The sequence below is a fragment of the Patiria miniata genome, unplaced genomic scaffold (assembly GCF_015706575.1).
Source record: "Patiria miniata isolate m_02_andy unplaced genomic scaffold, ASM1570657v1 HiC_scaffold_16, whole genome shotgun sequence".
Taxonomy (NCBI): domain Eukaryota; kingdom Metazoa; phylum Echinodermata; class Asteroidea; order Valvatida; family Asterinidae; genus Patiria; species Patiria miniata.
In genome coordinates, this window is record NW_024037054.1 from 6473882 (window position 1) to 6499833 (window position 25952).

At 40.5% G+C, this 25952-nt stretch overlaps 1 protein-coding gene across 1 annotated transcript in view; it reads right to left on the reverse strand.

The window, feature by feature from the left end:
* LOC119722787 overlaps positions 1 to 25952 on the reverse strand; it is a 30708-nt gene that overhangs the window by 1462 nt on the left and 3294 nt on the right. The window contains exons 5-39 of the mRNA XM_038193119.1: positions 25767 to 25870; positions 25117 to 25198; positions 24658 to 24851; positions 23637 to 23761; positions 23330 to 23418; positions 22180 to 22287; positions 21715 to 21810; positions 21374 to 21448; positions 20883 to 21050; positions 19716 to 19943; positions 19459 to 19530; positions 18549 to 18619; positions 17448 to 17586; positions 16749 to 16817; positions 15568 to 15683; positions 15322 to 15441; positions 14829 to 14998; positions 13743 to 13913; positions 12908 to 13063; positions 12411 to 12499; positions 12225 to 12275; positions 11440 to 11626; positions 10820 to 10869; positions 10551 to 10619; positions 9829 to 9991; positions 9110 to 9179; positions 7981 to 8152; positions 6979 to 7098; positions 5718 to 5957; positions 4786 to 5172; positions 3795 to 4286; positions 3410 to 3452; positions 2716 to 2995; positions 2355 to 2573; positions 1171 to 1381 (exon numbers count right to left, since the gene is read on the reverse strand). Coding sequence (XP_038049047.1) covers positions 1171 to 1381; positions 2355 to 2573; positions 2716 to 2995; positions 3410 to 3452; positions 3795 to 4286; positions 4786 to 5172; positions 5718 to 5957; positions 6979 to 7098; positions 7981 to 8152; positions 9110 to 9179; positions 9829 to 9991; positions 10551 to 10619; positions 10820 to 10869; positions 11440 to 11626; positions 12225 to 12275; positions 12411 to 12499; positions 12908 to 13063; positions 13743 to 13913; positions 14829 to 14998; positions 15322 to 15441; positions 15568 to 15683; positions 16749 to 16817; positions 17448 to 17586; positions 18549 to 18619; positions 19459 to 19530; positions 19716 to 19943; positions 20883 to 21050; positions 21374 to 21448; positions 21715 to 21810; positions 22180 to 22287; positions 23330 to 23418; positions 23637 to 23761; positions 24658 to 24851; positions 25117 to 25198; positions 25767 to 25870 — 5196 coding nt within the window. The remainder of the gene's footprint in view (positions 1 to 1170; positions 1382 to 2354; positions 2574 to 2715; positions 2996 to 3409; positions 3453 to 3794; positions 4287 to 4785; positions 5173 to 5717; positions 5958 to 6978; positions 7099 to 7980; positions 8153 to 9109; positions 9180 to 9828; positions 9992 to 10550; positions 10620 to 10819; positions 10870 to 11439; positions 11627 to 12224; positions 12276 to 12410; positions 12500 to 12907; positions 13064 to 13742; positions 13914 to 14828; positions 14999 to 15321; positions 15442 to 15567; positions 15684 to 16748; positions 16818 to 17447; positions 17587 to 18548; positions 18620 to 19458; positions 19531 to 19715; positions 19944 to 20882; positions 21051 to 21373; positions 21449 to 21714; positions 21811 to 22179; positions 22288 to 23329; positions 23419 to 23636; positions 23762 to 24657; positions 24852 to 25116; positions 25199 to 25766; positions 25871 to 25952) is intronic.

A 25952-nucleotide genomic window follows, 5' to 3' on the forward strand; every position in this document is an offset into this window, starting at 1 on the left:
GTTCATGTGTTTATCAGATCAAAGTTTGTACACATGTAGTATGAATGCAGAGTCTGTGACCACTCAACGTGTCATAATGTCTGCTTTCAGCGCAGCAAATCAATTATTGCAGATGGGAAGTGCATGCTGATAGTTTTAGCAGATGGCCACAGTGCATAATTACTCCCTTTCAGAGAACAAAGACGGACACAATTGAGCATTTAAAGTGTGTATATTGCACTGTGCATTATAAAAATAATTTAGTATGCGATTATTGTAATGTGGACTGGCTTGATTGGATATTCAAGTTTAAAATAACTACCCTAAATTGAACGCCAAGAGCCCAGAATTGAATTCCCTGAAGAGTTCAACTCATTACATTCAGTATCCAGAGAGAAAAGAAAACTTTTTGTTTTACAAAATACCCCCAAAATTTCAATGTTTTCCATAGCAGGCATAATCGAAAAGACAGTTTTTCACCCAAAAATCCAACTTCACCAAAATTGCTCAAAAGTTCACACGAGGTGCCTAGAGGCCAGAATTGAATTCCCTGAAGAGTTCAACTCATTACATTTAGTATCCAGTGAAGAAAAGAAAACTTAAAGATTTTTTACAAAATGCCCCAAAACTTCAACGTTTTCCATAGCCGGCATCATCGAAAAAGTCAGTTTTTCACCCAAAAATCCAACTTGACCAAAATTACTCAAAAGTTCACACGAGGTGCCTAGAGGCCAGAATTGAATTCCCTGAAGAGTTCAACTCATTACATTCAGTATCCAGTGAAGAAAAGAAAACTTGCCCCAAAACTTCAACGTTTTCCATAGCCGGCATCATCGAAATGGCTGATATTTGACCAGTTTTAAAAAAGAAATTTCAGCTAATATTCCTCATACATGGGTATGCAAAGCTCTCAAATTATGTGCAAAGTTACACAAGTGGGCTATTTGACAAACAATAATCACGTAACAACAATATAAAATGATATCAACTTAAAACAACAGCATGGAACATTTTGAAATTTGAATCGAAAAAAAAAAAGGCTATTCAGATATTTCATTCATGATCAAATATTCAAATATTTGGTATATAATCAGCACAACCCTAAATCATACAAGATATCTTGTTGGACCATTCAAATTCAGCAACAAAATTTCAGTCATATTTGAAAAAGAATCCTTTACGTACATGTACCTCTTTGGGACTGCACCGTACTTTCCTGACTTCATTCACCCGTGATCCATCCAAGATCTTGACGAAGGACGGCCTGTTCTTCAGCTGCTTTGAACACACTACTGGCTCCGGAGTGTCCCATTTGAACAAGACATTCCTCGTTGCGGGTGGGAGGGGCCTCAGTGAAGGGAAGTGGGTGGATGTCTGTTTGGCCTGTGCCGCAGCTGCATGTCTGAAATTCAGTTTTTTGGAAAATTTTGAATGTTTAAAGGAACGAACCTTCACTATCATGAGTTGAACCAGGATAACCTTTCGGCAATCATAGTGGCAAGCAAGGAAAATTCAAGTACAAGTATCTGTAATGGCCGCAGTCGATAATTGCCATCAAATAACATTTTAAAAAATTGTTTTTACCTTTGCCGTAAAAAATTGACGATTTTTTTAATCGGATCAGAAATGTCAAGTACCAAAACACTATCTGTTTATTAAATGCCTAGCTTGTTTTAATTGGTATTCCCACTTTGTTTTGACCATTTCAGATTTGGCCATAATTCATGGCCACCTGGTTTGTGTATTTTCTCAAGGTGCATCTGACTGAGCTGTTGTGGTCACGTGACTAAATGTTGTGATCTAAATGCCCAATGGACACTCTGTGATTGACAGGTACAAGTACATGTAGGACTTGTCCATTCAAATATGTCAAAAGATGTGTCGTTTCAGAGAACTGCATTGTGCGTACAGCAAAGTGTGGTCATTCAAGAAGTAAATAACAAAAAGAAACTTTACTATGAAATCACAAAATGGTCAACTGAAGCAATATCAAGTATCCATTGTCAAATTCTTACAGCAAAAGCATGGAATTTTGTAATTTTACAAGTGCACAAACTAGCATACGTATGGATGCATATATTTAGCTATGGCAGTCTTCCAGTTTGCTTTCCAGTTTACTATGCTTCCTCTTTATGCACATGCTGCTTGTTCAATGCAACATTGTGATGCTTTGTGGTGCTCAGTGGTCGTACGCCAAACTTTCCAGGCTGAAAGGGAGTGGTGTCCCTTGCCTCCAGAGCAATAGCTCTTAAGATGCCCAAAGAGCGTAGAAATTGGTCATGGCAAGCCCCAACTATGTCCTGGAAATCTGGAAAAACTCAGGGAATTTTAATCAAGATTTCAGCAAGAACCCTGTTCGTATATTTTCTACCTACCTCCTCCGGTTTTCATCCAACACCCTCATGTTATACAAAGAAGGGAACAGCATCTGCTGTCGCAGCCACTCTTTGCGACGCTCCTTGGTTTGGCCGGGATGCCGATGTACCGTCGTCATGGAGATGACCTTGTGATGACCTTCCCCAGCCTCGCCTGTGATTGGACCGTCGGTTGTCCAGGTCATGTCCAGGTTACCGTAATGGCTGACGCCTGACGACCTGAGGAAGTTCAAGAAAGGGGATCATTTTTTTTATTGAAGACATTTTTTTTTCCTTTTATGTATCTGTTCCCGGCTTAATGACAGGACAGGAATAAAAACATTCGAACACATGCAATATTTCTGCTACAATTACACTTCACCTGTTCTTTGTATTTATTGTCAGCTTCTCCGGCACTGGGGTACAAAACACCTCCCCCGCCCCCTCCCCGCCTCTATCGACCCTCTGCCTCCCATCCATTTCCACCTTTTCCAATAGCCTCTGACCCCGTTCCCCCTGGGAGCTGTCAACTTTGACCTTTGACCCGATGCATTTGATTGGTCGAAGGCTGGCGGGTGGCTTGCTAGTGTGGGTTGGCGCGGCGGCATTTTCTTTTTTCCTGCGTTGGACGGAGGGCAGCCTGAAGAATTCCCTCCAGTTTTCTGGTGTTCACAGAACTCAGCGATAAATATTTTTTTGTACTTTCAAATGATTATCTGGTTTTTTATCCCTTTGTCCTAGATTTTAAAATTGTTTTTACTGTATGCCAATATTTTCATAAATATCACAGTGCAGATATCAGTAAAAAAAAATTTGATTCTAAAAAAAATGGATGAACCGTTTCATCTGGCATATGAAAAATATGATTATTCTGAGCTATCTTGTGGTAAATGCCTTGACAAAGACCGTGGCAAAGACCCTGGCAAATTGTCATATCCAGCCTTCGTTTGACACTCGATAAATTGGAAACTGAACAACTCATTCAAATCTGATGATATACTTTGGCACGCCTGATGAGGAAAAGTCATTTGATTGAACACTTTAAAACAATAACTGGGATGAATATTGGTACTTACTTTGTATCTGGTGGCTGAGAATTGTTCTAGTTGAAAGCGTACCCTGTATAAGAAAACAACAACAAATTTGGTTGGAGGCTAATAATGAGCACTGCTTACAAGTGTGCAAAGATGTAGCCAAGCGAAAATAATCAGAAGAAATTTGAGTTTTTTCCGAAACTGCGACTTAATCTCCAGTGTTGGCTTCAGATTTTTCAGCCTCTGATTTGAGGGACTCTCACTCAAAATGAGTCTGCTTCAGAAACATCGAAATAAATAGTACGGTGCCACAATTTGGAGTATTTCCATTGAGTTTTGACATTAACTGCTTTTAAATAATTCTGAAATCAGAGATGTAGCCAGAGCTGGTGACAAGCCACGGTTTCGTAAACTCCCTTAAGCCTACCTCGTCCATCTGCATCTTGGCTTTCCCGCTCATGGTATCATGCCTCTGCAGATTCTCCTTAGTCAGCTTTGACCTCGGCCGTCCCGGCAACGACCCCTGACCCGAGAGGTCAGTCTCGGTGAAGAAGCCGCTGCTGCCCTCCGCCTCCCTCTCCTTGGGGGCGTGGCCAACTCTGGGCACGCTGCCGGTGAACAGACTGGATCCTCCGACGCCGGACTCGCTGATGGGGAATTCCCAATCGGGCTTTTTCTGCAATTGGGACGGCATGTCTGCGAACGCTGCTATGACCGCTCTGGCACGGATTAGGGCCGCCTCGCTCCACTCCGACATGACCGACTCAAACTCTTCTGTTGACTCTTCGATCTGGGCCCGTTTGTCGTAATACGAGTAACACTCGGCTTTGTTTGGGGTGAGCTTGGATTTTTTAGCTTGTTCAAGTTGCTGACGTTGCCTGAGCTGCTCGTAGCGTTCACGATGATGTTGGAGCCTCAGCTGCCAAAAAAATACCAAGAAACACTACCTTGACATCAGTGCTATAAACAGTCAAGCAAAAGCATTTATAATTTTTGACAGAAAAAGTCAAGATGAATGTTAATATGTAGAGAGTTGCAATCAAGAGTCTTCAAGTCTGTTACAATATATTTTTTTTGAACCTATACCTTTGGATAGGCTGATGATTGGCTTGTGCTTGACTTGTGCTTGGCTTATGATTGGCTTGCGATTGACTTGTGATTGGCTTGTGATTGGCTTGGGTTTAACTTGTGCTTAACTTGGGATTGACGTAAAATTGACTTACGACTGACTTGTGTTTGACTATGTCAGTTTATGGTTTATTTAATGCATTTCCATTCAACCTGCGATGTGACCATGGTGGATCCCATCCAAATATAAACTCCTCAGAATATATTCTGAAAACTAATCCTTCTTTGAACTTGAGTGTTTCCCTGCTAAGTTAATACACTAGTCTTATAATTTTGCGGTCAATACATACATGCATGTGGTTTTCCATCTTTTCTTTCTCCCGTCCCAACGACTCGTCGTGAGCTTGAAGTATTTCCACATGCAACGTCTTAAATGGCTCACTGGATGCCACCGTGCGGTCAAATGTTGCACCCGCGACCTGTTGCCCAATGCCCACTTGAGAGCGCCCTCTATCAACGATCGGTGGTCCCAGTGAAGGTTGCTGATCTGTTTTGAGTGGAGCGAGTCTCCCACCTTCAGGATATTTCACAGATGCTCTTCTCCTTCCCGTGGGGGGTTGAGGGGCTGTCCTTTGCCCCTGGCGTGGGAATGGCGCGTATGTTGTTTGCTGGGACAACATTTTGGCACGCCAAGGTTCAAGTGCTTGGTAAGCTGTTGGGTCTGTGCCAATACCCTCCTAAATTAAAAGAAGAAAAAAGAATGATAAAAAAAACATTGTTCCACGATTTACAAGTGGTAGATTATACGTGGAGCAATTTTTCTTGAGTAAATTGAGCTATAGTTCGTTTTGAATTCCAAGATTTCCAGCTTGGCCTAATGTAATCCGAGAAATTGGAACTCCTACGAGTTCCAGCAACTTTTAAATGAAAGAGACTCTCATCCTAATATATGTCTTTGAGTATAGTTTTGTGCACTGAGAAATGCAATATAGGTTCAATGCATCCCTATTCCACAATTTGGGGTTTTCCAAATATCAGATTTCTCGCTTGCTTCAGCCTCAAAAGATTTTGAGCCCCTTGCTATTATAGGACATCAACTCCTCTACCATGATGCCAAATGTGTTAGAGAGAATAAAAATACTTCAAACTGATAAACTGGCACACCATAAACAAACAATTTTATAAAATGATTCTGCAACTAGAAAGCCAAGTCCAGAGTCAAATCAAATGTTGGAAAACCTCCCAAAGTTTAAACTACATCAATTTGAAATCCTGAACGTACCCCAAGAAAGACCTCTTCTTCGCTTGGACACTGGCCCAGCTCCATCTGGTACTCAGACAGCCAGTTGTGGACGTTGAGGACCGGTGACGCACAGGGCAGACCCTCCAGGGGGGACGGTGGTCGCTCCTCCTGGAGTGTCCCTGGTAAGCGACGAGCTAATAGCTGGATGCGGGAGGGGTGCAAGGTGGGCCGGTGGAAGGGGTCCGGGGTGTAGCGACGGGCGAGGTCCTGGATCACTTCCTGTTGGTAAAAAAGGATGTCCATTTGCAATTAATCCCACATCTTGACTGGCTCCCTGTTTATGAGCGAAAAGGCAAGATATTGCTGCTTGTTTTATCGTTCCCTGTACAACTCTGCTCCTCAATACAACACCAGTTTTTAACTCACTACAAAACTTTTGTCTCACTAAATATGCCTGGAGTGGGGGATCAATTACTCCCAGGAAAGTCCTCACTCCTAGTGGGCAATGCAGTGTGCCACCAAGAATCTGACAGGGAGAGTTCATTTTTCCCAGTGCATTGTGGGAGATGGTTGAGAAGCACACCGAGGGATATTTGAATCTGTTCCTTTTTTTCCGGTCAGTAGTTTCGTAAGCGTATGATTCGAGTATATGTTTGCTCTTTTTGTTTCTTTTTATCAAATCCAGCATTCGTTTGACACTCGATAAATTGGAAACTGAACAACTCATTCAAATCTGATGATACTTTGGCACGCCTGATGAGGAAAAGTCATTTGATTGAACACTTTAAAACAATAACTGGGATGAATATTGGCACTTATGGTCGAGAAATTCACACCGCGGGATATTTGAATTTGTTCCTTTTTTCCAGTCAGTAGTTTCGTAAGCGTATGATTCGAGTATATGTTTGCTCTTTTTGTTTCTTTTTATCAATATGGTGTGTTTTGTAAGGCGGCAGAACGCTATGCCCCAATCTATAACAAATTAGCTCAAATTGTCTACTGACACTCATTCAAATGGGCCATGTTTTGTCGACCGTTAACTTGAAAAATGGACCCTCCATGGCAAACTCTTGGTGGCGCACTGCATTGTGAATCGCTCGAATTGGTCACGTGGCCAGATTGCTCCAATTTTTGTACAAATAATCCACAAGGCTAGTCTGTATAAGCATCAACCCTGGCTTATGCAGGTAAGCCAATAACTATGCTTTACTATAGTTTATGATTGACTATGGTTACCCATACTTCTTAGTCAGCTATAGTTTGCCATACTTCTTTATCATCCTTACTCTCAAGGACATACCTCCTGTCCCTGATATGGTTTAAAGAAGCCAATCTTCTCCAGGTAGTCCATCAGGCTGGATCTGTCTTGGATACCAGCGAGGGCTTCCACAGCTTTTATGGTCTCATCTCTCACATCAGCCTGATAAAAAGACACCAAAGCAGACCTTAGAAAACAACACAATAATGTAGGTGTACAATATACATATTTCTAAAATCGTGTCTTGGATGACTGTAATTTCATTGGTCAATTCGAGTGATCATGGGCAAGTTTACACATCATCTGCTTCACAAAGACACACTAGCTGCTTCAGTGATGTGAGATGTGCCTCATGATCACAACAGAACAATTTACGTTTCCCTGGAAAGCTCTCAATATTCAAAATGTTACACCGTGACGCCTTAATTCATTTCTTGCACACAATATTTTTTAAAAACTTTATTGACTTACTTCCATGATGTTGTAACATAACAATTATTGACTTTTGCCATGGAGACTTATGTTTTTACACCCTTGAGGATGTGTAGCACTCTCAGCTTCTCCCTTTGTGTAAAACTGCATTGTTTTAAAACTGCATGTGATTTTCAGAGATGTTAGTGGGACCTTGTATTTTTGCAGGGATTTGAGATAAACAATAGAAGTTTGTGTCAGCAGTTATCTGTAATTTAAAATTCCTGTTACTGCGCAGGAGGACTTTTAATCCCTATACTGGAATTCGCCGAACAAAATTAGAAGCCATTTTAACGGTGGTGCCATGCTCACGTGCATGACCCAGGGTTTCTTAAAGACATGACGGACGCGCATCTTGGTAAAACCCTATTGGTGGAAGGAGCCTGGAGTACGTGCGTACTACCTGAGAGCGATCGCATAAACCTGGCGCCATGGCAGAAAAAGGCTGTCACCAAATACTATCTATCTTTCAACAGTTCTCAGTACTTCACATGGTATGACTAACAAATGCTCATAAAAAAATGTTCCCTTTGCTAGAAAATTGTGTTAAAAAAGGAAGAAGACAAAACTTACTGTTTCGTCTGTCAGTGCTGGCAGCAGACTCAAGATAACGTCCCTGCGATCCAGACCAAACGCTGTCAGGGTTTTCACAGCGTTGGCTCTGACGATGGCTCGACTGCTCTTGAGCTGGTTGCGGTAGACCTGGATGACAACCTCCATCAGATGGTCATTGATGCCCAACTCTCTGAAAATTTAATGAAAAAGTCAAATTTAAATGCTGAATCAAATCTGAAATCGGTGTTTACAAATAAATGTCTGAAATGTGCATAATGGTTTGTGTACTTTCTGACCAACAAACGAATGGTGACTAAAAATATGAATCTCTGAAATTTCTTCCAAAACAGGTTTTTTTTTTTTATAATTGCCTCCCCTTTTTTTGCACATTTTGTTCAGCTGAAGTCTCACAAACGCTTTTACACCATTGTTTTTTTTATAAATCGAGTTTTCAAAACACAAGTTTTCAAATGCAGGGAGCCAATGAAATGCTGCTTTGTTTACAGATTGTGTACTGGGAAAGTTCTCAATAAGGCCCCCCCCAAAAAAAGTCGCCAGTTTCTGGTATGGAGCTTGCTACAAAAGTGGTGTGGCGACGCGGCTTTTTTTGTTTTCCTTACTTTTTTCTTCTTCAAATTTCGTTTGATGACTGCAAATGGTGCCCGACTAAATTTAGTGCAAAATGTATGGGAGCCCAGAGGGGCCACATAAAGCTTATACTCGATCCTAACCCCATCTAAAAACACGTTAAAATTGTGCAGCAGCAGGATTCCAGTCAAACCAGTGAGTTTGGCAGTTTTGAGACATCATCTTACATTGAAAAACAAAAAAATTTGAATTTTGCCAACGCGCATGGCTACAGCGACACGCTTGCATACAAAAAACTGGAACCTTTTTTTTGGGGCCTAAAATTGTGAATTAAAAATGACGATAATTGCAAAAAAACATTGTCCATGTAACTTAAACTCTGTTCAAAGCATGGGCATCTTTACTCATACACAATATAAAATGACAACTGATGTTCATTAATATTCTTGTAGTAAATGTGGATGCACTAGTGTGAAAAAGTAAAAGTTCTAAAGCATCTGGTGAAACATGGATCCAAAAAGGTCAAGTTTGCAAAGTATGAAGAGACGGCGAGACTAACTTGTATATTTGGACCATGGCCTCGCATACAGGTCTGTATTGCAGATCAGCAACATCGTCCAAGATACTCACTGAAATTAGACAGAAGATGAATTTAGATGGATTTCTTAAAAACGGGGAATGTTGACATGATAAAAATCTAAAATAAAAATTGATTAAAGGTAAGGCCCCCCCAAAAAGGCTCCGGTTTCTGGTCTGTGCGCGCGTCGCCGTAGCCATGCGCGTCAGCAAAATTTTTTAAAAATGTTTTAATCTAAGATGATGTCTCAAAACCGCCAAACTCACTGGTTTGACTGGAATCCCGCTGCTGCACAAGTTTAATGTGTTTTAGATGGGGTTACGATCGAGTATAAGCTTTATGTGGCCTCTCTCGGCTCCCATACATTTTGCACTAAATTTAGTCAGGCACCATTTGCAGTCATCAGCCGACATTTGAAGAAAAAAAAAGTAAATACAAAAAAAAAGCCACGTTGCCGCACCACTTTTGGGGCAAGCTCCATACCAGAAACCGAAGACTTTTTGGGGGCCTAATAAACATTATTTGAAAAAATCAAAAACAAAACTACCAAATTATTATCAAACACCTTACTTGAGTGTAAGTGAATAATAGTCTGAAGCATCCTTTGAAATCATGGCACCTGGTGTGCTGTCATTTTCAAGAAAAGTGGAATTTTTTTATCAATTTCCAACGACGGTCGGAAATTTCCATGAATTACTTACACAGTGTCCTGACCACTGGTTCCACTTGCAGCGTAACTCCTTTTGGGAACCATTTGTTTGCAGCGATTGTTTTAAGCAGCTCTGGGATGGTGTCTTCTGTGATTATCTCTTCTTCTTCATCTTCTGATTCCTCAAGATCCATTGTCATCCCGGGCACTCTTGCCTGATGCAAAAAAAACCCAAGGGTAATGATCATTAATTAAAAAAAAAATCTCCTGGGTCTTTCCATACAAAAAAAACAGATGGAAAATTCAAGAATAACGGTAAAACACAATCTCTATTGTTGGAAATTCGCTCAAGGCCTAGGGCACTAACTTTTGTTGCAAAAGGAACATTTTTGGTAAAAGAAATGACATTCATTCAACCATCAAAACTGAAGATTACTTAAAATTACATTTAAAAATATGTTAGGTACATTTGTGTAATGTGATCAAGCTAAATGAGTCGTTTGTTGGGAATTTTCATTTGGAGATTCAGGCCAAAATAGGGCCACATTACATCACTTCATCACATCTCTTGGTGTTCCGAATTCCATATTTTTTTAACTAAAATTGGTATCAGCATGCGGTTTTCACAGTGGCAATGCTGAGATTGTCTCTTTTCAAATCCGTGAAGAAAAAATTGACCAGGGTCAACAAACAAATGACTCATTTAGCTTGATCGCCTCACATTTGATGAAATCTCACATGGAACCTTACATAAAAAAATATGAATGAACACACCTTCTGTCTTACTAGTGCAGTTTCTGCTGCGTTGATTCCTCTTGATTTTCTTCGTTTCGCAGCTTTTCCCTATTTTGCAAGAATGAAAATTGACCTTGACATCTACAATGCTAGAAGTGTAGCCATTGTGATATAAAAAGCAAAATTCAGCTGCCAATTCCAGTCAAAAGTCCATTTTGGCTGATAAACCGTTTTTCATAAGCAAATATTTTAACATAAACTTAAAGGTATGAAATCCTCAGAATATAACATCACAAATTCTGACCAACCTTTGTTTTCAGAGCCTCAAGCTGAGGAATTGAAACTTTCCCTGGCAGTGCTGTAAAACGTGACAAAAATGACTAAAAATTAACTTTAAACTAAGAAGAAAATTGTTTCTTAATTTTCAGTTGTGAAAAGAAAGGGGGATGATGTATGCCACACCCAGCCACACATAACACACAACCAATACTAACTACTCCAACCCAAATATAAGCCACACCCACCAAAACATATGGCCACACCCACCTATATATAAGCCACACCACCCATGAATAGGCCACACCCACATGATGCTCATATCGGCCACGCCCATGCAGTTCCTGGAAGATCTTGTTCATGAAGGTTTGATGCTAGTGTTGGCCGCACCCACCTATGTAAAAGCCACACCCACCCATACCTAAGCCGCTCCCACTCCCAACCATTAAAATATACATGCCACACCCATGATGCATATGGCCACACCCACCCATCCCAGACAGCTGCAGCTTCTCCAGAGTCTTTCTCTTCTCCATGACACTCATGTTGGCCACGCCTAGCTCCTGGAAGCCACATCTTCCCATACCTAATTAAGCCACTCCCACACATTAAATATACATGCCACACCCATGATGCATATGGCCACACCCACCCATCCCAGACAGCTGCAGCTTCTCCAGAGTCCTTCTCCTCTCCATGACGCTCATGTTGGCCACGCCCAGCTCCTGGAAGATCTTGTTCTTGGAGGCTTCGTCCTGGAGGTTCTCCAGGGACAATAAGTCAAACTCTTCTTCCTCCTCTGAGGAGGAGGGACCCCAGATGAAAGGCTCATGACGCTCCTAATGAAATAAAAACATGAACGAGGTTTGAGAAGGATTTTGTAACTTTGTAAAGACACACCTCATAAGTCTTTTGCCAAAAATAAATCAATAAAGGGTTTCATATCTAAATGGATACGTGTATGCAAACATGTAGCTATCTGTAAACTTCATTGACAAATCTTTTGTTTTTCATCGTGTAGGCTAAGCAGTAATCCAAAATAGCAGTCTCAGATGAAAGCGTTGTATCTGTGGCTAATCCTGCTTTTAAACACAGACAAATATGGCACATATATATGTTCAGCAATTAATCTTCTTCCAGTGAAATATCTTATATGATTAAAAATCTTATTTTCACAGAGGGGGTAATTTGACAATTTACTGTGCATTTACACTGATGGATGGTTTGCAATAAATTATATCCGTGCCGCGTACACGCTTTGCAGATTCCAAGTTGCGTATGACGCCACAATTAAGACCACACAAACTGATCTATCCAGTGTGCTTACTGTATTCTTTTGCTTTCAAAACCTTTCTAACATTAGCTTGAACACGAAATTGAATGAAACTGCTGAAGTACAATACTATAGATCAATTTCATAAGGCAAACAATACTCACATAAGAATCTGATTCCACCGGCGTCTTCTCGGCTAGAAATCCTGATGGAACCTGTCAACAAAGCCACGCAAAAACAATTTGATCTGATGAAAAACATTTCTACTAAATAATTATCGTCAATGAAAAACCTGTAAGTCAAATCAAGAAAAGCATTCTGAAGTTTTGAAATTCCCACTTTTAACTTACATCTTTGAGTTTCCATGGCGATTCGGGTATCGGTTCCAGTGTGTGATGGTATCCCATAATGCCTCTGATGACTGAGTTTGGGATATATCCTGCAGTAAATGATTGTGACAACGACGTGTAATGAATCCATCAACATTTTCAATATTCTGGAAATGACTGACCAAAATCAAGCAATTTTTTTAGCAAACTTATACCACAGTGAAACAGTTGATATAATTATTTGTTTTCCTTTTACATCCAAAAATTTTAGAAGAATCCATTTCATGTTACATTTAAACTTTCACCCTGGAACTTGAAGAGCCAATATACTTCTGGCCAATCAGAGTAAAAATCACAAGCTCTCACAGCCAATCACAATCATTCTTCTCTGCTATTCTAATTCCACCAGTTCACAATGTGGCTGATAAGGATCAGACAAGACAGATTTGTACGTTGTAGTTAAAAGTTTGGAAAATGGAAATTGCCTTTTAGATAAAAGAAAACTTAAGCTTTCTCACCATCTGGTGCAATAGGCCATGGGTTGAAATCCAGCTCCTCCTCCTCCTCCTCAAACTGCCCTCCAAGCTCCGCCTCCTCTTCTTTGGTCACAGCAGCATCCTCCTCATCTCCTGCTACTTCCTCATCATGGGTGGAGTCCTCAGCCTCCATTTTATCTATTTCCATGACAACAGATGTTTGAGACAAGCATCTTTGTCTAAAAGCTTTGATCTAATAAATTCATTAAGTTTTATGAATGTTCTGGGACTTAAGCCAGATTACATTTGCACAAAACAATGTTGTAAAATTAAATTATATTACAAAGGAAAGAAAGGAAACCAGCTTGCCTGCTCATAGTGCAATCTTTATAAAGCTGTGATTCCCGCAAATACTATTAATTTATGATGGACGTTCGACTGCATGGATTCATATTGTAATTATTTGTTAAAATATTAGACGTGTAGTCAAGTCCATCAAACTCCATCACAAGTCGATCACAAGTCCATTGCAATTTATTGAACAAGGACGTCACAAGTAAAAGGACAGGAACCATGACAAATGGATAACTTTGCCACGTTTCATTTGAAAGGCTGGTCAACTAACTTTGTCATTGTTCATCCCCTCTTACTTTATGACACACAATTTCTGACTTGCGATTGACTTGTAATGACTCCAATATAAGTCTTTACAGATTATTAATTGCAAGGTATTAAGCAGCATCTCTACTACATGTACCCTGTACACACCTGTAGCCATTGTGATATAAAAAGCAAAATTCAGCTGCCATCCAGTCAAAAGTCCATTTTGGCTGATAAACCTTTTCCTAAGCAAATAGTACACATGTACACATCTTACCCATGATCTGAGTCTTTTTAGCCTCTTTAGAGTCCACCTCGAACACTTCATGTGGTTTCTGTGCGACGGTCTCATCCAGTGGAGGCTTCAGGCTGCTGAAACGGACACGAGCCTTGGCATGGCTTTGTCTCTGGGCCACATCAAGAGAAACGGTAGGGGATGCCTCGTGGCCTGTCATAGAACAGATGAGGAAACAGGGAAAATCACCATACTGGCCACAGATCTAGAGCTATATTAAATTACTAGAGCGCTAAGTCTTCATTCTTGCGCACGGAGACGCTTTGAAGCCGTCCTGGGTGCAGACGTTTGTAATTCATGTGCATGTTTGTAGAACATAATGAAATTAGATGGATTGAATTTTGAAAGTGTAATCTTAAATGCAACGCGCAAGTAAAATGTACGCAAACTGCTTACGCATATTACGCACATGCGTTGCCCTGTTTGCAAAATGACACGCTCATTTGCTGATCGTGCGTTTTGGTTTTTGGCGTATCGGCTTCGATGAAGCACCGGTATGGAATACAAACGCAGATTTGCAAATAGACATACAAAATACGTACAGAATTTCTAGTTCTCTATAGATTTGTGTACAAATATGGATGCGCCCAGCAGGCATCACTGTACATGAGTAAGCGCTCTAGTAATTTAATATAGCTCTATGGTACTGGCCCATATTTCTGCGTTTTTCCCCGGAAATTCTATACAATCGTTCCCTCTCTTCACCCTTATCCATAACACTTCCTTTGCTCTTTTATCCCTGCTCATTTGCTTTTAAGAATGATTACATTAGGATTGAACATTTTAGTTTTTAAAGAGCTCAATTTCCATGATCCATTGTCCTATGGTAATGGTGTCCAACATAGGTGGGGCAGAAACAAGGGCTTGATTGCTATTGAATTCGTGGTGCGTTGTGTTCTTGGGCAAGACACTTTACTACAATTGCCTGTCTCCATCCAGGCGTAAATGGGCATCTGTGAGTGTAGAGAACAAATGCAATTATCTTGAGCTTCTTTGTAAAACTCATAAGTGCAAACATATAATTGTGATTTTTAATTAAAAAAGATGATAATTTTGTATGCATCTCACCCAGGGTCGGACTGCTGGCACCCATTGGCGACAATATGGCCTCGCTGTCTCCCCTGTCTCTAGGGGGCGCTATACTGAGCCGATGCTTCTGCAGGTGGTCTGCCGACTGTTGCATATGACGTCTGAGGAACACATCGGTGGGGAACGTCGGCAGGTTGGACACGTTAAACCTGGTGATGACAAGTTTCAAAAATCGATTTCAGAAAACCTGAATCAAGTTACCAAATTTATGGAAATACGTCGTTTGTTTTTATAAATTATACATTTACAAGTTTGTGATTTTTGACACTCTATGATCACCTTACTACCGCATGCCAAGTAGAAGGCAAAAGACGTACACTAACCCAAAGCTATTGGTGGGTGTGGCTTATGCAAATTAACAAATAACTTTCAGCCAATGGGAGAAGATCTGTAATGCTACTGTGTTAAAAATCTGGTTACTGCAATCACAGGCCAGCTACTGAGTTTCAGTAGATGAAAGAAGTCTGGTTACCAGAGTTGGAGGTCAGGGTTGAATCTGATTGGCTCTTCAATCTCCTCATCCTTGAAGTCCATCCCTTCTAGCAGTCTTTCCATGTAGGACAGAGGCAGGTAGGTACTGATGGCGACATAACTAAATAAATGACAAAAATCGTAGCGTCGATGAATACGACAAAATGGTCTCCGTGCACAAGTACCATTCAAACACATTGCCAAAATGTGCCTGATGCTGACGCGAAGACGAAAATGCTGATTTTACCTGACGTGGTTCTGGAAGCCAACTAGGAGATCGCCTCGATCGTTAGCAAAGCAGACACTGCGTAATGATGCATCAAAACACAGCTCCCTGACTAACGTGTTGGCCAAATCCCAAAGCTGCAAAACATGCAGGAGAAGTGTTCATTACGGACTCAGTTTACAATAGACTAGAATAAAGGAAGGGGTTTAATTCAGTTACCACAAACCAATTGTGCTAGTCATCCAATCTCAAGTGAAGTCGCAAGCTGTACAAATAAATTTCGACAAAATCATTGCTTTAGCACTCAATTTTCCCAGACAAATCTTAAAATTAAATTTTACGATGTGAAATGACTTTTCCAGGACCAATTATTACACTGTTTTGGCATCTAAGGGGCCTATTTACAACACAATGGCCAGTCATCACACTGTGAGGCATTAAAAGGGGCACCATTCCCTTTCAGCTTTCCAGTTTAACACTGATCACTAACCACCATAAAATGCATTACAATAATGGTGCACTGAACATGCAACAAGTATAGTATACAAATATTGAGTGGTTCAGCATGGAATAGGAGGAGTATTATCGCAAGGTAAAATCTGGACTTTTCCATTTCACGAGGCGAAGCCGAGTGAACTGGAAAAGTCCAGATTTTACCAAGCGATAATATTCCTCCCATTTCACAATATAAAGCCACTCAATATTTGTTTTATATACCTGACGTATACATCCTTGTCATTTGATATATTTGAACTTTTATTTCAATACGAAACTGGAGGAAAATGTATTTCTCTCCTCCAAACCAGCCCTTTCACGAAAATGTTTGAACCCAACGCTGTAGCGCTGGCTCTTTGGAACAATATGCGCTATGCTGAATGCGCACACCAGCATGCATTTGCACACAAATACCGCGTCATGATCCTAATTGTTCAATAGTATTTCCCATTCCCCATGGGCGGATAGTACTTTTTGAGCCGCGGCGTGAATGGGAGCAATAATGAATGTCACGTGATGTGAGTTCCACCAATCAAATGTCAAGGATCTGTATGTCGGTTATATAAAAACAAATATGCATAAAAGACGAAGTACAGAAAAATGGACTGTAAATAAAGCTTCAAATTCCAGGACTTTCCATGATGTGGGAGCTCAGCAAATAATCAATATAATCAACCCCGTGGATTTGGAGGGAAAAATGTGTTTACCTTCACCGAACAATCATTGCTTGTTGTTGCAAACAAGCCCAGGGATTGGCAGCTGCATAAGGCTGTAACCTGGATTCGGGGAACAAAAACACCCACAAACAGAAATTAGTCCTTACCCCTGAAAAATTTCAGGGTTGAGTTAAGACGTCAGCACTAGTAAGCAAGTGGTTGTACGTTCGAGTCCACCTGAGTAAGCTCGTGAAATCAAATTATCGCAAGCCCTTGGACAATTATACAGTGGTTATAAAAATATGTCTGCGAAGGGCAAAACCCAATATCGATTTTACATCTCCCTGATGCAAATTTTAAATTACTAGTGCAGTGCCCGTCTAAAATGTGCATGTTCGGGAAATGCAAATTGCTTTGCCGCTGGTATAGGTTGCATACTTGCAGAGTTTTTGAGAACTGCTCATGCAAACAACGCACGCGATTCAATGGTGTTGTTTTCACAGGTTGAACGCACACTCACGTCAAAGTTTGTGCCAAGTTTGAAGTTCGACCACCTACAATGGTCGCTCAGTCGACTGCAAAAAATAACGTACCTGTGTACATACGAAAACAAGGTATGCAGTGCTATTCACCCATACTGGACAATGTATCGCCCTACAATGCACATGCGCGTGCCTGTCCTTTTTGCATTGTTTGCTCCAAACATTTTTGGCATGCAATAAAATCACATAAAAAGTAAGGAAAATGTACCATCTTGGTGTGGTCATGCTCTTTGATGTGAGTGTGCAGTGTGGCCTTTTCCAACATCTTTGACTTGCTGCAATTCTCCTCTTCAGCGGCAGTTTGAGTTGCATCCAGTTCATCGAGTAACTCATACACATGAATCACACTAGAAAACAAAAACAAGGAAAACAAAATAAGAAATCTGTACTCCATTTCTTTTAACAGATATTGTAGTTGAATGAAAGGTTTGCGAAAACTCCATATGCGAATAATTTCTCAACTAAGAGAATGGTTCTGAAAAGAACCAGAGGTATAAACTCGACGTTCCGGTCAGCATGCTCGGAACGTCGAGTTTATACCTCTGGTTCTTTTCAGAACCATTCTCTTAGTTGAGAAATTATTCGCACATGGTGTTTCCGCAAACCTTTCATTCATTAGTATCGCCACCATGCAAAGCCTCAAATCTTACTGATGTTGTAGTTGTAATAGCATGTTAACTACTGTTTGAAAAATGCCATAGACTACCTAAAATGTACACAATCCAATGAACCACAGCAGACGACTGCATAATGTAGAATAGGGAGACTACTATGTGGTTTTGTCATGTTAGACCATACGGTTATAGACTAGCAGTTCAACAATTCTCACTCGTATTGTTAACAAAAGGGGTGAAACCGGTATCAGCCAATAATTAAGAAATGGTTCTTGGTCATATTCGGTCCTATATTCCGAGAACATTTACTGCTGAAGATGCAGGATGAAATCAAAATGTCACAAGTCATTATGTGAGTTATCACAAGTCAATCATCATGGGTCATTCAGTCTCAAGTCAATTAACAAGCTATTCAAAGAAGCTGTGACAATGACATATCTTGTGATTTCACTTGCGACTCACTTGAAATTAACTTGTGATTGACTTAGGATTGGCTTGCAATCGATTGTGATTTGACTGGTGATTGACTTTACGTTACTGCCTTGCAACTGAGCTGTGATATGACTTGTGATTTGTGATCGACTTGTGAATGCCTTGTGACCGAATTACGATTGACTTGTGATTTGACTTGTCATGATTTGTGATGACTTGTGATGGCTTCTGATGACTTGTCTACAACTCTTAACGTTACTCACTTGTTAGGTAGGACCATACAGAGTGAATGCCCCAGCATGGATATATGAGATGGGCAGAGGGAACAAGTGATCTATGCGTGTGCGATGGAAGAAATGGATGAGTGATTAGACAGAAACATGAATATTAGGTGGAACAAAGAAATTGACTGGAGCGGGATTTGAACGTGTGACATCCAGAACACCATACAGGTGCTCGACCAACTGAGCTGTTCGGCCCAAAGTTGGCAGTCTCCGAAATAGTCAATTTTTTTGTTTATAGGTTGCCAACGAAAAAAGGCGAGATGAGCAGAGAAAAGTAGTGCAAATGGAGAAGCCAAACAGAGGAAGTTCATGGTACGATTGGAAAAGAAATATGACAATATAAAATGGTACTAAGGTAAAAAAAAAAAAGTTTCTGCTTCCGATTACATGGCATTTGAAAATGGGGTAGGTAGGTAGGGATTTTTTTTTTTTTTTTGGGGGGGGGACATTTTTGTGTGTGTACAATCATATGGAGGTGTCTGCGTGTAGTAAAGGGTAAAAGGTAGTAATTGATGATTTTCAGGTTTTTTCCCTCATTTTTCCCCAAAAAAATTAGGGTAGAGGCCGTAAAAATAGGGTAGGTAGGGTAACCAGAAGCAGAACTATTATTTTTTGTTGGCCCAAGGAAGAAAGACATTATGGAAAGTAAGAAATAATATTCCAGTAAACAATTTAATTTCGGGAAACCAAAATGAATGGATGCATGTTGCATAAGTTCCATATGAAAAGCAACACGAAAAGACTTCAGATATGGTGAGTAATGACAGATTAGACAACTTTACAAACAATGGCAAAAGAAGCAGGATTAATGCTTAGCACAGAATGTGTTAATCTCTCGTGAAGTCCCTTACGCATGGGAAAAACACTACAGTTTTCATCATACGCTCACCATTTTTCTGCAAGTCAGTTTAACTTGCAGATCCTTAGGACCCATCAGCTCAATAGCCCAGACACGAACAATCTGTCAAAAGTCAAAGACAAAAACATGTAGTAAGTGAAAATTTATCTTTTTATGTTAAATACAATTTTGGTCAAAATTTTCACCTGAAATCTGATTCATTGTTCGATTTTAATGTTATGGTGTTTGGATGTAAGACACTTGTTTCTGAAACAGTTATACAGTTTCTTGATCACTGAAGATCAAACCTTATCTGATCCGCAAGACATCAGCCTATCAGCACCCCCGATGGCATCCCCCTTCCTATCACATTGACCGTGGGAGTACTCCAGAGCCGTGACCTGCCCTAGGTGGGCCTGGACTGGTATCTTCATGTAGTGGTGCTGGGCTTCTAGCAGTACGATCTGACCGCTGTTCAGCCCGGCAAAGATCAGGGATTCGCAGTGGGCGGACTCTGGCTTGCCTAGTGCACAATCCTGTACACAGTACACAGAAAAGATGAAAAAGATAATGCATTTATGGCACACAGAGTTGCAGTAAAGTAATCACAAGTTAATCACAACTCATCCAGGCTCAAGTCAAGACAAGATTTTATAAATGAATTATGGTAGGGCATTCCCCTGTCTTGTGATTGACTTGACTCCAACCCTGATGTCATGCCACTTTATTTCTGGTTTCTGAAAACAGATATAGCTTTGGAAATTAGAATATGCATCAAGTTATTTTGTCATTTTTGATGTATTTGTGATAATATGACAATATTTCAATAAAAATATGTCAATCGTAAGCCCCTGTCACTTGCCTGTGATTTGACGTGTGATTTGACTTTTGATTGACTGTGATTGGCTTGTGATTGACTTGCGAATTGACTTGTGATTGACTTGTGATTGGACTTTTGATTGACTTGTGATTGACTTGTGATTGACTTGTTATTAACTTGTGATTGACTTGTGATTGGCTTTTGATTGACTTGTGATTGACTTATGATTAGCTTGCGATTGGACTTGTAATTGGCTTTTGATTGCTTATGATCGGCTTTTGATCGACTAATGATTGGTTTGTGATTTGACATGTGATTTACATGTGATTTGACTTTTGATTGACTGTGATTGGCTTGTGATTGACTTGCGAATTGACTTGTGATTGACTTGTGATTGGACTTTTGATTGACTTGTGATGGGCTTGTGATTGGACTTATGATTGGCTTGAGATTGGACTTGTGATTGGCTTGTGATGGGACTAGTGAGTGACTTGTGATTGGACTTGTGATTGATTTGTGACTGACTTGTGATTGGCTTGTGATTAACTTGTGATTGGCTTGTGATTTGATTTGTGATGATCTTTACCCAAATTCCAAAACCCAAAGTACTGAAACTCCCAACAGGAACAGTGGCAACTCCCATACGCTGACTTACCAGCCTGATTATTGCCAGGCACAGCACGCATTCGTCAGGCAGTCCCGGCACCCACAGCTGGTCTGCAGTACAGGGATTGGTGTCGCTGTTGAAGACTAAGACATCGCCTGTGGCCATGACGGTGTAGATCATATTGTGCGTGGGATCGTAGACAAGGTCCGTCAAGATCTGTCAAAACATTATAAAAATGCCAAAGATAGCAGCGCAAAAAATGAAGAAAAAGTACACATGCAAAAGTCAAACATTAGATCCAGGGTGAGAAAAATTGGAGAAAAAGGAAAAAATATTGGCTTTTTTTTGGGTGGCAAAATGAACATGAGAATTTTCATGATAATTTGTGAAAACTAGCTGTTCATCTTCACATTTGCTTATAAAATGGTGAGCTGATACAACTATGATAACTAATTCTGCCATCAGAGATTTGATATTCAAATCCAAATTCTCAGACAAATCATAAAAAGTTAAACGAGACGAAACACCAGGAATCTCACCTGATAAGTGGCCATTGGGTAGATGATGGTCAGAATGGTTCCGGATACAGCAGATATCAAACGTACACCACCATCCTATAGGTATGTGAGGAAGAATACTACAAATCATCATAAATTTGTAGAAATCACTTTAACATGTTGATAAAATTGAATACCAAGAGCAACAAAAACAAAGGCTGCAATTACCCAAAAACTAAAATGTGATTCTTCACTCAATGAATTGAACAATACTTGGATATGAACACATTCCAAAGTCGGAACGAAAATAAAGCATTGTACAGCTAAACTGTCCATATTTGGGGTTAGAAATAATTGCTATGATTTTAGCAAAAGAAACTCACCTCAGCTGCACAGAGGATCCTCGTGGGACAGGAAGCAGTCTTCACCCGGGCAAGCTTGTGGATGCAAGACTGGACCGGAGTAAATATGTGATGGAACTACAAGACAACCAAAATTTGAAAGGTCACAAATGGTTATGATCATCTTTTTTTATTAGGAAACTGTGGAAATTTCGATACATTCAGAACAATATTCATACTTCACATATGATATTTCTCATTGTTGCAACCTCACTTGGCACTCAGCCGCATACAGCATTTACCGTGACACTTTTTTTATTGCTTCTGACTAGTGCCTCAGGTAACTTGGGAACTGTCAACATATAGCTGGATAAATCAGCTAGGGCTGGATAAATCATTATTTTCCAGGTGACAGGCTCAAATTTGCCCTTCGTCACCCTTCCTTTTGAAACAAATCAGTGAATCTTCTCTGGATCCTTGCGGTTTATTTGATGGTCTCATTTGTACCTGATTGAAAGTGTAGATCTTGACGTCATGTAGTGTGTAGTAGTACAGCTGGTTGTGATTTGCCAGCCGCATTCCCAGAATCTTCTCACCAACGTCCAGCCGCTGAGTCTGTGTGAGACAATTAATCCTTGTGAACTCTGCGTGAGTGTTTACTGTTTTCTTGACGTCTGCATAAACTACTTGGCAGTGTTGTAGTCGATTCCATCACAAGTCAATCACAAGTCAATCATCAGTATTTAGTCAAGTCATAAGAAACTCAAACGAATTGTAACAAAGGGATTCCTACGTTATTGTTCACTCGCTGTCACCAGTGACTGAACTTGTGATCGACTTCTGACGGACTTCACTAAGACACTGCTATATAGGTAAAGGATCGGGTGACTCTCAGCCAGAAATATAAAATAGATTCTGAACTCAGCCTTTCGTTGTTTAATGGTAGAGTCCATCATTTGCAGCTATCCAAAAACTAACTGACGAAATTATTGATGAAAAGCTTACTTGTTTAAAGATAGTAATGGCACTAAACTCCCTGTGAAATTATTCTTTCCGGCATACTGCCAACTTGAAGAAAACAAATGACAGAAGGACATTTCTAATGAAATTTCCAACGATTCGTCAAGTGACACATCGTTGGAAATTTCCATTAGTAGTTGGTTTGTGATTCGGCGCATCCGTGAATGGGTGTGCACGAGCGTTGATACGACGCACATGTGCGCGCAGTTGCTATCATTCGTCAGTTCAGCGCGTGACATTGCGTAGCTGCTATCAGCTGAATGATGAGAATGTGTCTCGGACGCCGATTTCTAGCACAATTCAAAATGTGACTCACCAAATTTTGAATTGAAAATGAGATCCTAGAATATATTGTTTTTCTTGGAATATATACAGCATTCACAAAACTTCATCAGGTTAGTTGTTAAAGTAACCGTCTTTAGATTTTGAGCACTTTTGTCGCTTCTAACGTAAAAGTGCACAAATAACAAAATGATCTACCCTGCCTTTAAATTCGGAGACGATTTAGAACAGACGACTTCAAAAGGTTGCATTTCAAAAATACAATTGAAGTCATGTTGAAATCTGAATAGGAACAACAAGTAAGGATGAAGCAAAGTTTACAGGGGGAACACTAAGAAATAATACTATTCCTTACCAATTCAAATGTGTCCAGTCTCCACATCCGTATCGTGCCGTCTTTGGAGCTGGATATGAGCAGAGGATCTGATGGATGCATTACAAGACCTAAAATGAAAACTCAATAGTATTATCCTTGTGTTTACCTCTGTCCTAACAAGCCACTTGCAGAAAAATGTCCTGAGGTGACGTTCGTTGGCGTCCTTTTGGCCATATATACACAAACGCATGAAATAATTATGTCACGTGAACAGTTCTCCAATAAAATGACATTCTTAAACCATGGTATAACAGTAACAAATCAATGATCTGGTATCCTGTCTCACCTGTGACACAATCGTAGTGTCCAATGAATTCGTGCACCTGACTGTACACCACGGCATTCCAGACTTTGATGGAGCCGTCCATAGCAGCTGTGACAAAGTATTCAAGACGCCGGTAGAAGACACAACTAAAGAAAAGAGATAAAACAAGACCACTTTGAACAATGTAATGCAAGTCCATCACAAGTCCATCACAAGTCCATCGCAAGTCCATCACAAGTCCATCGCAAGTCCATCACAGGTTCATCACAAGTCCATCACAAGTCCATCACAAGTCCATCGCAAGTCCATCACAAGTCCATCGCAAGTCAATCACAAGTCCATCACAAGTCCATCACATAGTACAAGTCCATCACAAGTCCACCATAAGTCCATCACAAGACCATCACAAGTCCATCACAAGTCCATCACAAGACCATCACAAGTCCATCACAAGTCCATCACAAGTCCATCACAAGTCCATCACAAGACCATCACAAGTCCATCACAAGTCCATCACAAGTCCATCACAAGTCCATCACAAGTCCATCACAAGACCATCACAAGACCATCACAAATCCATCACAAGCCAAGTGGCGATTCAAGAGGGGCCAGCCGGGGCCATGGCCCCCCCCCCCCCCCAAAAAAACCCTCCTTTTTTCTCTTTTTTTTAAAATAGATTCTCAGGAAGTAAAGTTTTAATATCACAACGTGGAAAAGGCACACGATACTTAACACTTAATCCCCAACCCTTTTTAAAAAAAAATATTTAAGCCGTATTGCTGCCCCCCCCCCCCCCCAAAAAAAAAATTCGGTTCTGGATCCACCCTTGCACAAGTCCATCACAAATCCATGACAAAGACTGGACTTGTGAAAGGATTTGTGATTTACTTTAGACTGGACTTGTGTTGGACTTGACTGCAGCACTGATTCAAACATCGGTCATAAATTTCTAGTTGAAACTGCTGAAAGCTAGGATACCTATGCACAGAGTCCATAGCAAAATTAATCAGAAACTTTTTTCAGATGATGATATGACTTATACCTTGTCAGAGCTGTCTCGTGCCAATTACGGATGAAGAAGATCTGTTTGTTGGTCTGGTAGTCTATGATGCACACTCCCTCATCGCATAGCACCACCAACTGACGATGCTTCTTGTCTATCTGTAGGTCCCTGACCCAATCCTCAGAGGTGATCTGACACTCGATGGGTCGACCCGGGGTTAAAGGATCACGGAGCTGATTGGACAAAAAACGCTAAAGTCAAGTTATCACAGATTTATTTTCGCGTCATTATCTGGGCATTATCCAGTCTCAAAATGAACTATGCTGAAGGCATTCCTTGCCAGTCAGTAGTGTTCATTCCTTGTGAAGTGGGCCCTTAATAATGATTTAACTTGCGATTGACTTGTAATTGCCAATCAAATGGGTGAATATCACACTATATACTCAAAAGAAATGAGGTCATCAGGAATTGGAAAAAAAATCAGAAGTGCACGCTTACCTCAATGTGAGTCATTTTCCAAGTCTGTAGGCATCCGTGGCCCCCAGTTATCAGTTCATCATTGCATTCATTGTACGCCATGCTGCAAACCAAAATATAAACATTGCTCAGCCCTTACAAAAAAATCACCAAAATCCCTCAGAATTTTTGAAGAACTTTAATTTGATAGATGAGGAGGTCACAGCCAAGGACTGAATGACCTTGAGTAGAGTAAGGCCAAAAAAAAAATATTCGGTCTCTGGTCAGACCAAAGTTCCGGAATTGACGCGGGGACGCGGCTTTTTTTTTTGGGGGGCTTTTTTTCTTTTTCTTCAAGCTTGGATTGTACAGACAAGGTGGGGTACTATTTTGCTATTTGGTGTTCTCATGTACATTGGTGTCCTCCATAATTTGCCTTGGTGCTTTCGATCATTTGCCTTGGTGCAATTTCCCATTCCTTGGTGCTCTTTGGTAAAATCGACGCGCGCACTGACCAGAGACCGACGTATTTTTTTTTTTTGCCTAATAAGGCTTGGTATGGTGATTTCCAGCTTGTGACTCTGCCTCTTGTATCAAGTTTTATCAAGAGTTCTACAGCACTTGGGTTATTTTTGACCAATTCGGATCATGTTGAGGATGATCGTGATGGGATGAACTCAAACGTTACTTACCAGAGCACTGTGGACAGACATGTGACTTGGGTCAGCTCAGCACAATGATGGATCAAGTCGCTGAACGTGCGCAGTGTCATGTCACTGCAGAATCCCACAAACACCTACAAAGACAAGTAGAAACGAAACCATTGCAGCATACATTCAGTGTCACAGCAGCTGTATGAGCATTAGATTACCAAGTCA